The 12,509-nt window shown below is 39.9% G+C and overlaps 1 protein-coding gene across 3 annotated transcripts in view; it reads right to left on the bottom strand.

Moving 5' to 3' along the window:
- hif1al (hypoxia inducible factor 1 subunit alpha, like) overlaps nucleotides 1–12,509 on the bottom strand; it is a 113,653-nt gene that overhangs the window by 42,286 nt on the left and 58,858 nt on the right. For all 3 annotated transcript variants that reach the window (XM_034168651.1, XM_034168653.1, XM_034168652.1), the window contains exons 5-7: nucleotides 12,135–12,238; nucleotides 7,250–7,434; nucleotides 6,969–7,075 (exon numbers count right to left, since the gene is read on the bottom strand). In XM_034168651.1, the coding sequence (XP_034024542.1) occupies nucleotides 6,969–7,075; nucleotides 7,250–7,434; nucleotides 12,135–12,238 (396 nt within the window). The remainder of the gene's footprint in view (nucleotides 1–6,968; nucleotides 7,076–7,249; nucleotides 7,435–12,134; nucleotides 12,239–12,509) is intronic.

Raw genomic sequence — 12,509 nt, 5'->3', positions numbered from 1 at the left:
GTCTGACTTAGTGCTTAGCTCAGATAAGATAATTATAGTGGGCGATTTTAACATCCACACAGATGCTGAGAATGACAGCCTCAACACTGCATTTAATCTATTGTTAGACTCGATTGGCTTTGCTCAAAATGTAAATGAGTCCACCCACCACTTTAATCATACCTTAGATCCTGTTCTGACTTACGGTATGGAAATTGAAGACTTAACAGTATTCCCTGAAAACCCCCTTCTGTCTGATCATTTCTTAATAACATTTACATTTACTCTGATGGACTACCCAGCAGTGGGGAATAAGTTTCATTACAGTAGAAGTCTTTCAGAAAGCACTGTAACTAGGTTTAAGGATATGATTCCTTCTTTATGTTCTCCAATGCCATATACCAACACAGGGCAGAGTAGCTACCTAAACTCTGTGAGTAAGATAGATTATCTCGTCAATAGATTTATATCCTCATTGAGGACAACTTTGGATGCTGTAGCTCCTCTGAAAAAGAGAGCCTTAAATCAGAAGTGCCTGACTCCGTGGTATAACTCTCAAACTCGCAGCTTAAAGCAGATAACCCATAAGTTGGAGAGGAAATGGCGTCTCACTAATTTAGAAGATCTTCACTTAGCCTGGAAAAAGAGTCTGTTGCTCTATAAAAAAGCCCTCCGTAAAGCTAGGACATCTTACTACTCATCACTAATTGAAGAAAATAAGAACAACCCCAGGTTTCTTTTCAGCACTGTAGCTCTATTGAGCCGAGTATTCCTTTAACTTTAACTAGTAATGACTTCATGACTTTCTTTGCTAATAAAATTTTAACTATTAGAGAAAAAATTACTCATAACCATCCCAAAGACATATCGTTCTCTTTGGCAGCTTTCATTGATGCCGGTATTTGGTTAGACTCTTTCTCTCCGATTGTTCTGTCTGAGTTATTTTCGTTAGTTACTTCCTCCAAACCATCAACATGTCTATTAGACCCCATTCCTACCAGGTTGCTCAAGGAAGCCCTACCATTAATTAATGCTTTGATCTTAAATATGATCAATCTGTCTTTATTAGTTGGCTATGTACCACAGGCTTTTAAGGTGGCAGTAATTAAACCATTACTTAAAAAGCCATCACTTGACCCAGCTATCTTAGCTAATTATAGGCCAATCTCCAACCTTCCTTTTCTCTCAAAAAGTCTTGAAAGGGTAGTTGTAAAACAGCTAACTGATTCGCGATTACCGTGAATTATTTATTTTATCCATAAAGCATAAAACGATTCAGAATCTGATGTCAAACGTGCTGCAGCCTCGCTCTCATCTTAAGGCGGGACAATAACAAGGAGGCTGACGGCCGATTAAAACAGTGCCGTCTCTTTCAAAAGCCGTCTAAAATGCGGAGCTGTCGGTGTGTGTGTGTGTGCCTGTGTGCGCGCGCGACGTTAACAGGCTGCAGACTGCGAGGGAGGGGGGGTGGTTGAGGGAGATTCCTGAATGCAGGCGCGACACGTTCAGTGCGCAGCGAGCGCGGAGCAGAGAGAGGATTTTAACCCAAGTAAACATGTTAACGGAAACGTGGAGCTGCTTTTACTTCTCTCTGAACTTTCTCTAAAGGTGTGATTCTGCCGTTACTGTCCTGTTCACACCATGTGCGCGTCATATGCTGAATTTATGAGATCATGAGATGAAATAAACAGTCAAATATCTTTAACAACATATTTAAAAAATGAGAATATATAAATGAACTGAGCCACAAAAAAAAAAAAACAATGTTCAGACGCAGAGATCACAAAAAGCAGGTGAGAACTCTGAACTTTAACAGCTGTTATTTTCCAAAGGTATTTATTTGTTCAATCTTGAGCTTAATGCAGTGTTTAAGCACAAAACGTGACTGATGAGGAGAAACAATTTCAGAAATGCAACAGAAACAACCACAAATCAGAAAAAGTTGGGACTGTATGTAAAATGAAGATAAAAATAAAAATGTTGCACCATTCCCAGTTTCTCCACTCACAGAAGCCAAACGTTCTTCCAGAGTTGTGTAATTATACTACAATAGTAGAATATAAAGAAGGGGAAAAAAAGAAAAAAAAAATAGACAATATATTCGTCAATCGCAATTATTTGTCTGACAATTAATCGTCTCCAGAAATTCCTAATCGTGACAGCCCTACTTGAGATCAGAGCGCAAAATGCTTGAGGATTTTCGAAATGCGGTGTTTTCTGTATCGATTTTCTATTGCGATAATTGCGTTTTGCGCAAAACCAGAGGTCAATCAATCAATCAATCAATTTTTTTTATATAGCGCCAAATCACAACAAACAGTTGCCCCAAGGCGCTTTATATTGTAAGGCAATATAAGGTAATAATAATAATAATTATAATATTATTTTGGTTGGTGGTGTGCCGCAGGATTTTGTAAATATAAAAAGGGTGCCGCGGCTCAAAAAAGGTTGAAAATCACTGGATTAGAGCATGCCATATGTATTAAAGGCACTGCGCTGTGGTGGTTTGAATCATATTTATCTAATAGATTACAATTTGTTCATGTAAATGGGGAATCTTCTTCACAGACTAAGGTTAATTATGGAGTTCCACAAGGTTCTGTGCTAGGACCAATTTTATTCACTTTATACATGCTTCCCTTAGGCAGTATTATTAGAAAGCATTGCTTAAATTTTCATTGTTACGCAGATCATACCGAGCTTTATCTATCCATGAAGCCAGAGGACACACACCAATTAGCTAAACTGCAGGATTGTCTTACAGACATAAAGACATGGATGACCTCTAATTTCATTTAATTTTTGATCAGGATATGTCATTCAATGCGCATATTAAACAAATATGTAGGACTGCTTTTTTGCATTTGCGCAATATCTGTAAAATTAGAAAGGTCTTGTCTCAGAGTGATGCTGAAAAACTAATTCATGCATTTATTTCCTCTAGGCTGGACTATTGTAATTCATTATTATCAGGTTGTCCTAAAAGTTCCCTGAAAAGCCTTCAGTTAATTCAAAATGCTGCAGCTAGAGTACTGACAGGGACTAGAAGGGGAGAGCATATCTCACCCATATTGGCCTCTCTTCATTGGCTTCCTGTTAATTCTAGAATAGAATTTAAAATTCTTCTTCTTACTTATAAGGTTTTGAATAATCAGGTCCCATCTTATCTTAGGGACCTCATAGTACCATATCACCCCAATAGAGCGCTTCGCTCTCAGACTGCAGGCTTACTTGTAGTTCCTAGGGTTTGTAAGAGTAGAATGGGAGGCAGAGCCTTCAGCTTTCAGGCTCCTCTCCTGTGGAACCAGCTCCCAGTTCGGATCAGGGAGACAGACACCCTCTCTACTTTTAAGATTAGGCTTAAAACTTTCCTTTTTGCTAAAACTTATAGTTAGGGCTGGATCAGGTGACCCTGAACCATCCCTTAGTTATGCTGCTATAGACTTAGACTGCTGGGGGGTTCCCATGATGCACTGAGTGTTTCTTTCTCTTTTTGCTCTGTATGCACCACTCTGCATTTAATCATTAGTGATTGATCTCTGCTCCCCTCCACAGCATGTCTTTTTCCTGGTTCTCTCCCTCAGCCCCAACCAGTCCCAGCAGGAGACTGCCCCTCCCTGAGCCTGGTTCTGCTGGAGGTTTCTTCCTGTTAAAAGGGAGTTTTTCCTTCCCACTGTCGCCAAGTGCTTGCTCACAGGGGGTCGTTTTGACTGTTGGGGTTTTTCCGTAATTATTGTATGGCTTTGCCTTACAATATAAAGTGCCTTGGGGCAAATGTTTGTTGTGATTTGGAGCTATATAAATAAAATTGATTTGATTTGATTTACTGTGATGTGCACATCTGGGTGATAGAGTCAATGTGTTTGAAGTGTTATAGGAGTAGCACGGCTCCTCAAAGGGTACTGGATGTGTGGGGTGGATGGGTGAGAGAGAGAGACTGAAAGAGTGGGATTTACGAGTGACAGTGAATGCATCAGGGACTTTTTGACCAATGGTGGTAAAAAGAAAAGTGGTGTATGTTATGAGTTATCACTCATGTAACTTATAACTGCCAAATAACACTGTCCTGTTCTGATCCACCACTCACAGCTCACTTGGAACTAGGAATTGGTATTGATAAGATTTTATCAATATCAATGTCATTATCATCTGCAGTGGAATGGTCTATTTGAAGAGTTTCAGTCAGGTTTTAGAATTCATCATAGTACAGAAACAGCATTAGTGAAGGTTACAAATGATCTTCTTATGGCCTCGGACAGTGGACTCATCTCTGTGCTTGTTCTGTTAGACCTCAGTGCTGCTTTTGATACTGTTGACCATAAAATTTTATTACAGAGATTAGAGCATGCCATAGGTATTAAAGGCACTGCGCTGCGGTGGTTTGACTCATATTTGTCTAATAGATTACAATTTGTTCATGTAAATGGGGAATCTTCTTCACAGACTAAAGTTAATTATGGAGTTCCACAAGGTTCTGTGCTAGGACCAATTTTATTCACTTTATACATGCTTCCCTTAGGCAGTATTATTAGACGGTATTGCTTAAATTTTCATTGTTACGCAGATGATACTCAGCTTTATCTATCCATGAAGCCAGAGGACACACACCAATTAGCTAAACTGCAGGATTGTCTTACAGACATAAAGACATGGATGACCTCTAATTTCCTGCTTTTAAACTCAGATAAACCTGAAGTTATTGTACTTGGCCCCACAAATCTTAGAAACATGGTGTCTAACCAGATCCTTACTCTGGATGGCATTACCCTGACCTCTAGTAATACTGTGAGAAATCTTGGAGTCATTTTTGATCAGGATATGTCATTCAAAGCGCATATTAAACAAATATGTAGGACTGCTTTTTTGCATTTACGCAATATCTCTAAAATCAGAAAGGTCTTGTCTCAGAGTGATGCTGAAAAACTAATTCATGCATTTATTTCCTCTAGGCTGGACTATTGTAATTCATTATTATCAGGTTGTCCTAAAAGTTCCCTAAAAAGCCTTCAGTTAATTCAAAATGCTGCAGCTAGAGTACTGACGGGGACTAGAAGGAGAGAGCATATCTCACCCATATTGGCCTCTCTTCATTGGCTTCCTGTTAATTCTAGAATAGAATTTAAAATTCTTCTTCTTACTTATAAGGTTTTGAATAATCAGGTCCCATCTTATCTTAGGGACCTCGTAGTACCATATCACCCCAATAGAGCGCTTCGCTCTCAGACTGCAGGCTTACTTGTAGTTCCTAGGGTTTGCAAGAGTAGAATGGGAGGCAGAGCCTTCAGCTTTCAGGCTCCTCTCCTGTGGAACCAGCTCCCAATTCAGATCAGGGAGACAGACACCCTCTCTACTTTTAAGATTAGGCTTACAACTTTCCTTTTTGCTAAAGCTTATAGTTAGGGCTGGATCAGGTGACCCTGAACCATCCCTTAGTTATGCTGCTATAGACGTAGACTGCTGGGGGGTTCCCATGATGCACTGTTTCTTTCTCTTTTTGCTCTGTATGCACCACTCTGCATTTAATCATTAGTGATCGATCTCTGCTCCCCTCCACAGCATGTCTTTTTCCTGGTTCTCTCCCTCAGCCCCAACCAGTCCCAGCAGAAGACTGCCCCTCCCTGAGCCTGGTTCTGCTGGAGGTTTCTTCCTGTTAAAAGGGAGTTTTTCCTTCCCACTGTAGCCAAGTGCTTGCTCACAGGGGGTCGTTTTGACCGTTGGGGTTTTACATAATTATTGTATGGCCTTGCCTTACAATATAAAGTGCCTTGGGGCAACTGTTTGTTGTGATTTGGCGCTATATAAAAAAATTGATTGTTGATTGATCGATTCCGCTTATCGATCCGATTCCTTATCGATACCTCTTGTGAATTTTCAGTGTACTAAAAGTAGGCTTTACAGGTTTTCTATGTCAACATTTTTTGAGTCTTAAAATAAATAAATATGATCTTGTACATAAATAAAAATAAACAATCTGTACTTTTTGTCAAAAGCATTTCAGTTTTCAGACATTTTGGCCTGAATGTCTCTCCGTACCCCTGAGTTGAGCTCAGCCGGCTGCTGCACGTCAGCGCAGGACGTCTCATTTTTGGAAGAAAAAACATTTTGATCGACTGCAGTTTATTGTTTGTATTACAACATTTGGAAAGAGATGTCAATTAATTTAAACGCTGTTTCACTTTGAAGTTATTAATTCCGACCTGGACTCTATCATTATAACTTGACTCGCCAGAGAGCGGCGCAGTGTTTGGAGCTGTGAGAACGGAACAGAGGATGATTTTCGTTTCTTTCTTGCAACAAGACAGGAGTCCCAGTTAGTGACTTTAATCTGCACAAAAGTGACTCATGATTGACATATTTTAATGGCTTTGAGAGGAATTAAGAAGAGGATTTGTTGCTTCTGAAAAGCAAAACTATAATGTCTGCACGGTGACAGTTCAGTCCGAAAAGTACTGTTGTACCACCCCAGTCAACAGGAAATCAAACACTCTTATGCGCTAATTTTGCGTTAATCTTTTTTTATTTATTTTTTGTGAAGGGCAGAGGGTTTGTTTCACTAAACAAATAGATTAACAAGTTACAAAGCTCAATTTCTAAATAAATACAAATAATTCCTGCCAACACAGCTGTCAATGATCAACAGCACAATTATAATAAAATTACTGTAAAACTCTGATCTAATTTTATTATAAATTGCAGTTCATCTGAAACAAATTCCCAGACTGGCGTCCTGTCCAGGGTGTGCCCCGCCTCACGTCCTGTGACTGCTGGGATAGCTCCCCGTAACCCTTAACTGGAGTAAGTAGCTGAAGATGAGTGAGTGAAACAAATTCTATTTGAAACTTTCAATGAATTCAGCATTTTTAAAGGTGAAGGTCAATAACAGATTTAACCTATTTTTTTTTTTTTTTTTAAATGTGAGCAGCTTTTGTATTTCATAATAGAATGTTTGTTCCTAAATCGGGTTAGCTGCACAAACACATGACACTCACAGGTGAGCAGGCTCTTCTTGATGTGAATGGAGTCAAGTGCGTGGTGGAACTCGTAGGCCGAGTGGCCAATCAGATCTTCAGACTTGTATCCCACTAACTCAGTCACCCTGGAAACAGAATGATGGCAGAAAACAAGACTGTGGGCTTTTTCCCTCCCCGCACACACTGTGAGAAGATATTTTGGGGTTATTTTGTCCCCGTCAAAGGAGAACTTGTCTTTCCTCTCACCTCTATAGAAGGGTGAAAGGTCATGGGACACTTAGGATTCCATGTTGCCGTACCTGCCCTCGCAGTGTGTAAAGCACAGGTCCATGCTGTGACGGGTCAGAAAAGTGTTGGAATCCAGAGGGAACTCCACGCTGGATGGGTGAGGGATGGGCTCACACAGCAGGGTCACCACTCCGGCTGCAGGGAGCGATGTGGCACCACCACCAAACTGACGCATGTGGCCTGTACAGTGGAGCACCTGGGCAGAGAAGGGGGATTGGACGGGTTAAATATCTTGGAGCCACATGCATGAGTTAATAAAATAATAAAACAGACTTGCAACTGAAAATGATGCAAAAAGTGTTGAATTTTTCTGTGTTCAACACAGGAACTATGATGTGCACGCAAATGTGCATGAGCTACAAATGCACATCCAATGTGAACACTGCAAGTGTTCAAAAGGTTTTTATTGGTCTATGGTGTAATCACTTTCTGCTGCCACACGACAGTAATTCACCTGCACCGTGCCTGACCACACTGTATTTTTCAGGATTCTTCACAGTCAGGGGCACAAGTACAAGATGCTCCCTCATACAGTTGTATGCAAAAGTTTGGGCACCCCTGATCATTTCCATGATTCTCCTTTATGAATCATTGGTTGTCTGGATCAGAAATTTCAGTTTAAGATGAAACCGCATGAACATATTGCACTTTTTCTTCAGAACTCACAGGTTAACAGGTTCATTATGGTCAGCCAATAATTGGAACCACTTCACTGTCCAGAGAAAATCAAGTTGTTTGGTTTGGAATTTTTATTATTCCAGTGAGAGGGAGAGAGTGTGTGTGTGTGTGTGTGTAAAGTTTGGGCACCCCTGATGATTTCCATGATTTTCCTTTATAAATCATTGGTTGTCTGGATCAGAAATTTCAGTTAAATATATCATATAGCAGACCAACACACTGATATTTTTGAGAAGTGAAATGAAATTTATAGGATTTACAGAAAGTGTGCAATAATTCTTTAAACAAAATTGGACAGGTGCATAAATGTGGACACTTGTCATTTTAATGATTTGAATACACTAACTGTCAGAATGCTCGTAGCACGGGCCGGGGCGGTGGATTAGCAGCAATCTTCCATTCCAGCTTATTAATTAATCAAAAACCCAGACAGAGCTTTAATTCATTTGAAAGCTTGTCTCTTAGTCTTGTCCATCCAAATTGGAAGTCCCAAAAACCAGTTTTATTTGTTATTATCTATCATCCACCTGGTCGTTACTGTGAGTTTCTCTGTGAATTTTCAGACCTTTTGTCTGACTTAGTGCTTAGCTCAGATAAGATAATTATAGTGGGCGATTTTAACATCCACACAGATGCTGAGAATGACAGCCTCAACACTGCATTTAATCTATTATTAGACTCTATTGGCTTTGCTCAAAAAGTAAATGAGTCCACCCACCACTTTAATCATATCTTAGATCTTGTTCTGACTTATGGTATGGAAATAGAAGACTTAACAGTATTCCCTGAAAACTCCCTTCTGTCTGATCATTTTTTAATAACATTTACATTTACTCTGATGGACTACCCAGCAGTAGGGAATAAGTTTCATTACACTAGAAGTCTTTCAGAAAGCGCTGTAACTAGGTTTAAGGATATGATTCCTTCTTTATGTTCTCTAATGCCATATAACAACACAGTGCAGAATAGCTACCTAAACTCTGTAAGGGAGATAGAGTATCTCGTCAATAGTTTTACATCCTCATTGAAGACAGCTTTGGATGCTGTAGCTCCTCTGAAAAAGAGAGCTTTAAATCAGAAGTGTCTGACTCCATGGTATAACTCTCAAACTCGTAGCTTAAAGCAGATAACCCGTAAGTTGGAGAGGAAATGGCGTCTCACTAATTTAGAAGATCTTCACTTAGCCTGGAAAAAGAGTCTGTTGCTCTATAAAAAAGCCCTCCGTAAAGCTAGGACATCTTTCTACTCATCACTAATTGAAGAAAATAAGAACAACCCCAGGTTTCTTTTCAGCACTGTAGCCAGGCTGACAAAGAGTCAGAGCTCTATTGAGCTGAGTATTCCATTAACTTTAACTAGTAATGAGTTCATGACTTTCTTTGCTAACAAAATTTTAACTATTAGAGAAAAAATTACTCATAACCATCCCAAAGACGTATCGTTATCTTTGGCTGCTTTCAGTGATGCCGGTATTTGGTTAGACTCTTTCTCTCCGATTGTTCTGTCTGAGTTATTTTCATTAGTTACTTCATCCAAACCATCAACATGTTTATTAGACCCCATTCCTACCAGGCTGCTCAAGGAAGCCCTACCATTATTTAATGCTTCGATCTTAAATATGATCAATCTATCTTTGTTAGTTGGCTATGTACCACAGGCTTTTAAGGTGGCAGTAATTAAACCATTACTTAAAAAGCCATCACTTGACCCAGCTAAAGCGCCTTGGGGCAACTGTTTGTTGTGATTTGGCGCTATATAAAAAAAAAATTGATTGATTGATTGAATACATTTAGCACAAATTATTGGAACACAAAATTGGTTTGGTAAGCTCATTGATCCTTGACATCCTTACACAGGTGAATCTGATCATGAGAAAGAGTATTTAAGGTAGCCATTTTCAAATGTTTCCCCACATCGCCTCTCTTCTAATGAGTGGCAACATGGGAGCCTCAAAACAACTCTCAAATGACCTGAAAACAAAGGTTGTTCAACATCATGGTTTAGGGCAGGGGTGGCCAAGTTCGGTCCTCGAGAGCCACCTTCCTGACACTCTTAGTTGTCTCTCTGCTCCAACACACCTGAATCCAATGAAAGACTCGTTAGCAGATTTTTAATGAGCCTTTCATTGGATTCAGGTTTGTTGGAGCAGGGAGACAACTAAGAGTGTCAGGAAGGTGGCTTTCGAGGACCCAACTTGGCCACCCCTGGTTTAGGGGAAGGATACAAAAAGCTATCTCAGAGATTTCAGCTGTCAATTTCCACTGTGAGGAACATAGTGAGGAAATGAAAGACCGCACCCTTACCAAAAAGTAGTACATGCAAGTATGTTTCAAGTATACTTCCAGTTTACTTTTTATATACTTATCAGTACTATTTTTTGGTAAGGGCAGGCACAGTCTTGAGGCAGATAGTGTCTCTGTGCATCGTTCAACGATACAGTGCACTTTGCACAAAGAGATGCTGTATGATGCTGTAATGCAGAGGAAGCCTTTTCTGCGTACACGCCACAAACAGAGTCCCTTGAGGTATGCTAAAGAACATTTGGACAAGCCAGCTTCATTTTGGAATAAGGTGCTGTGGACTGATGAAACTAAAATTGAGTTATTTGGATATAACAAGGGGCAGTATGCATGACTGAAAAAGAACACAGCATTCCAAGAAAAACACTTGCTACCTACAGTAAAATTTGGAGGTGATTCCATCATGCTGTGGGGCTGTGTTGCCAGTGCAGGTACTGGGAATCTTGTTAATGCTGAGGGTCACATGGATTCCAGTCAATATCAGCAGATTCTTGAGAACAATGTTCATGAATCAGTGACAAAGTTGAAGTTTCTGGATCTTTCAACAAGACAACTACCCTAAACACTGCTCCAAATCTACTAAAGCAGAAGTGGGCAAGTTGTTCCAGAAAGGGCTAAGAGAGTTCAGGTTTTCCTTGCAGCCACTGACTCCACCAGGTGAGTTCACTGATTAACTGATTCCATCTGCTCAAAGCGATATTAATCAGTGGCTGCAAAGAAAACCTGCAGCCTCTTGGCCCTTTCTGGAACAAACTGCCCACCCCTGTACTAAGACATTCATGCAGAGGAACAAGTACAACGCTCTGGAATGGCCAGCTCAGTCCCCAGACCTGATTATTATTGAAGATCTGTGGTGTGATTTTAAGAGGGCTGTCCATGCTCAGAAACCAACAAACCTGAGGTGTTTTGTAAAGAAGAATGGTCCAAAATACCTTCAACCAGAATCCAGACTCTCACTGGAAGCTATCTGAAGCATTTAGAGGCTGTTATTTCAATATAAAGCGCCTTGGGGCAACTGTTTGTTGTGATTTGGCGCTATATAAATAAAATTGATTGATTGATTGATATTTCTGCAAAAGGAGCATCTACTAAAATATTGATGTAGTTTTTTCTGTTGGGGTGGCCAAATTTATGCGCCTGCGTAATTTTGTTAAAAGAGTTATTGCACACTTTCTGTAAATCTTATAAACTTCATTTCTCAAATATCACTGTGTTTTTCTGCTATATGAGATATTTAACTAAAATTGCTGATCCAAACAACCAATGACTTATAAAGGAAATCATGGAAATCATCAGGGGTGCCCAAAATTTTACATACAACTGTATGTGCCCCTGCAGGCAGTGAACATTTTTTTAGAAAGAACATTTTTTTATATATAGAAAAAAACATAAAACATTCAAATACATACAAGCTACAACAAAAAGAGTCTGCACAATAACATAAATATTGATAAAATTAACTTTAAATGAATAAATAGAAGTAGCAGCAGAAGTATATATAGAAAGCAGCAAAACACCAAGTGTCAGACAAAACATTATCAGACAGATTGTTCATGAAACTGAATACAGTTGAGTGCAGGCAGGGTTGCAATTTAAAGAATGTGTGCACTGGAGAGTAACACTTTCTTTGGTCTGTGTGTGATCCTGACTCAGGCTCAGCAAAGACTGTGGACTCTGCACCCGATTTGGAATGACTCTCTCTCCAAAGTCATCAACGGCATGCTGGCTGGAATATTTCCAGCTATTCTGTAATTAGGAGTCAAGTGTTACAGCGTGGATAGAACATTTGACTATGTGGCAGCAAAAACAAACAAACAAAAAAAAAAGAATACAGTGTGGAAGCCCCACTACGCTGTAACACTTTGGAGGAGTCCCAACTAACACAAATTCAAATGTGCACATGCATATTTCTACAGACCTTCCAGGTGGCAGACTTGATGTTGACAGTACGCCCCCTGCTGGTCATCGTGCTCTTCATGCGCAGAAAGAAGTTTAACTCGCTCAGCTGATTCTTGTTCAAACCTGAAAACAGCAAACAGAAACTCAGCAAATCCTGCAAATTCTTTGAGCAGATTCACTTGATGCCATTTTTTTAAAAAACAGAAAACTAGTTGACTGAAAATGCACAAATGTAAACAAACAGCTCATGCATGATAATGCTGTGATCAAAACTCTGTTCACACTTGGGCTGAAGGTAACTCCCTTCGGCTGCTCCCTTGTTTGCACACGGGGTCGCCACAGCAAATCCAAGGTGGATCTGCATGTTGAACTGGCGCAAGTTTTATGCCAGATG

The sequence above is a fragment of the Thalassophryne amazonica genome, chromosome 4 (assembly GCF_902500255.1).
Source record: "Thalassophryne amazonica chromosome 4, fThaAma1.1, whole genome shotgun sequence".
Classification (NCBI taxonomy): domain Eukaryota; kingdom Metazoa; phylum Chordata; class Actinopteri; order Batrachoidiformes; family Batrachoididae; genus Thalassophryne; species Thalassophryne amazonica.
Note: the sequence above shows the minus strand (reverse complement) of the source record. Positions and strands in the feature narration are given on the sequence as shown.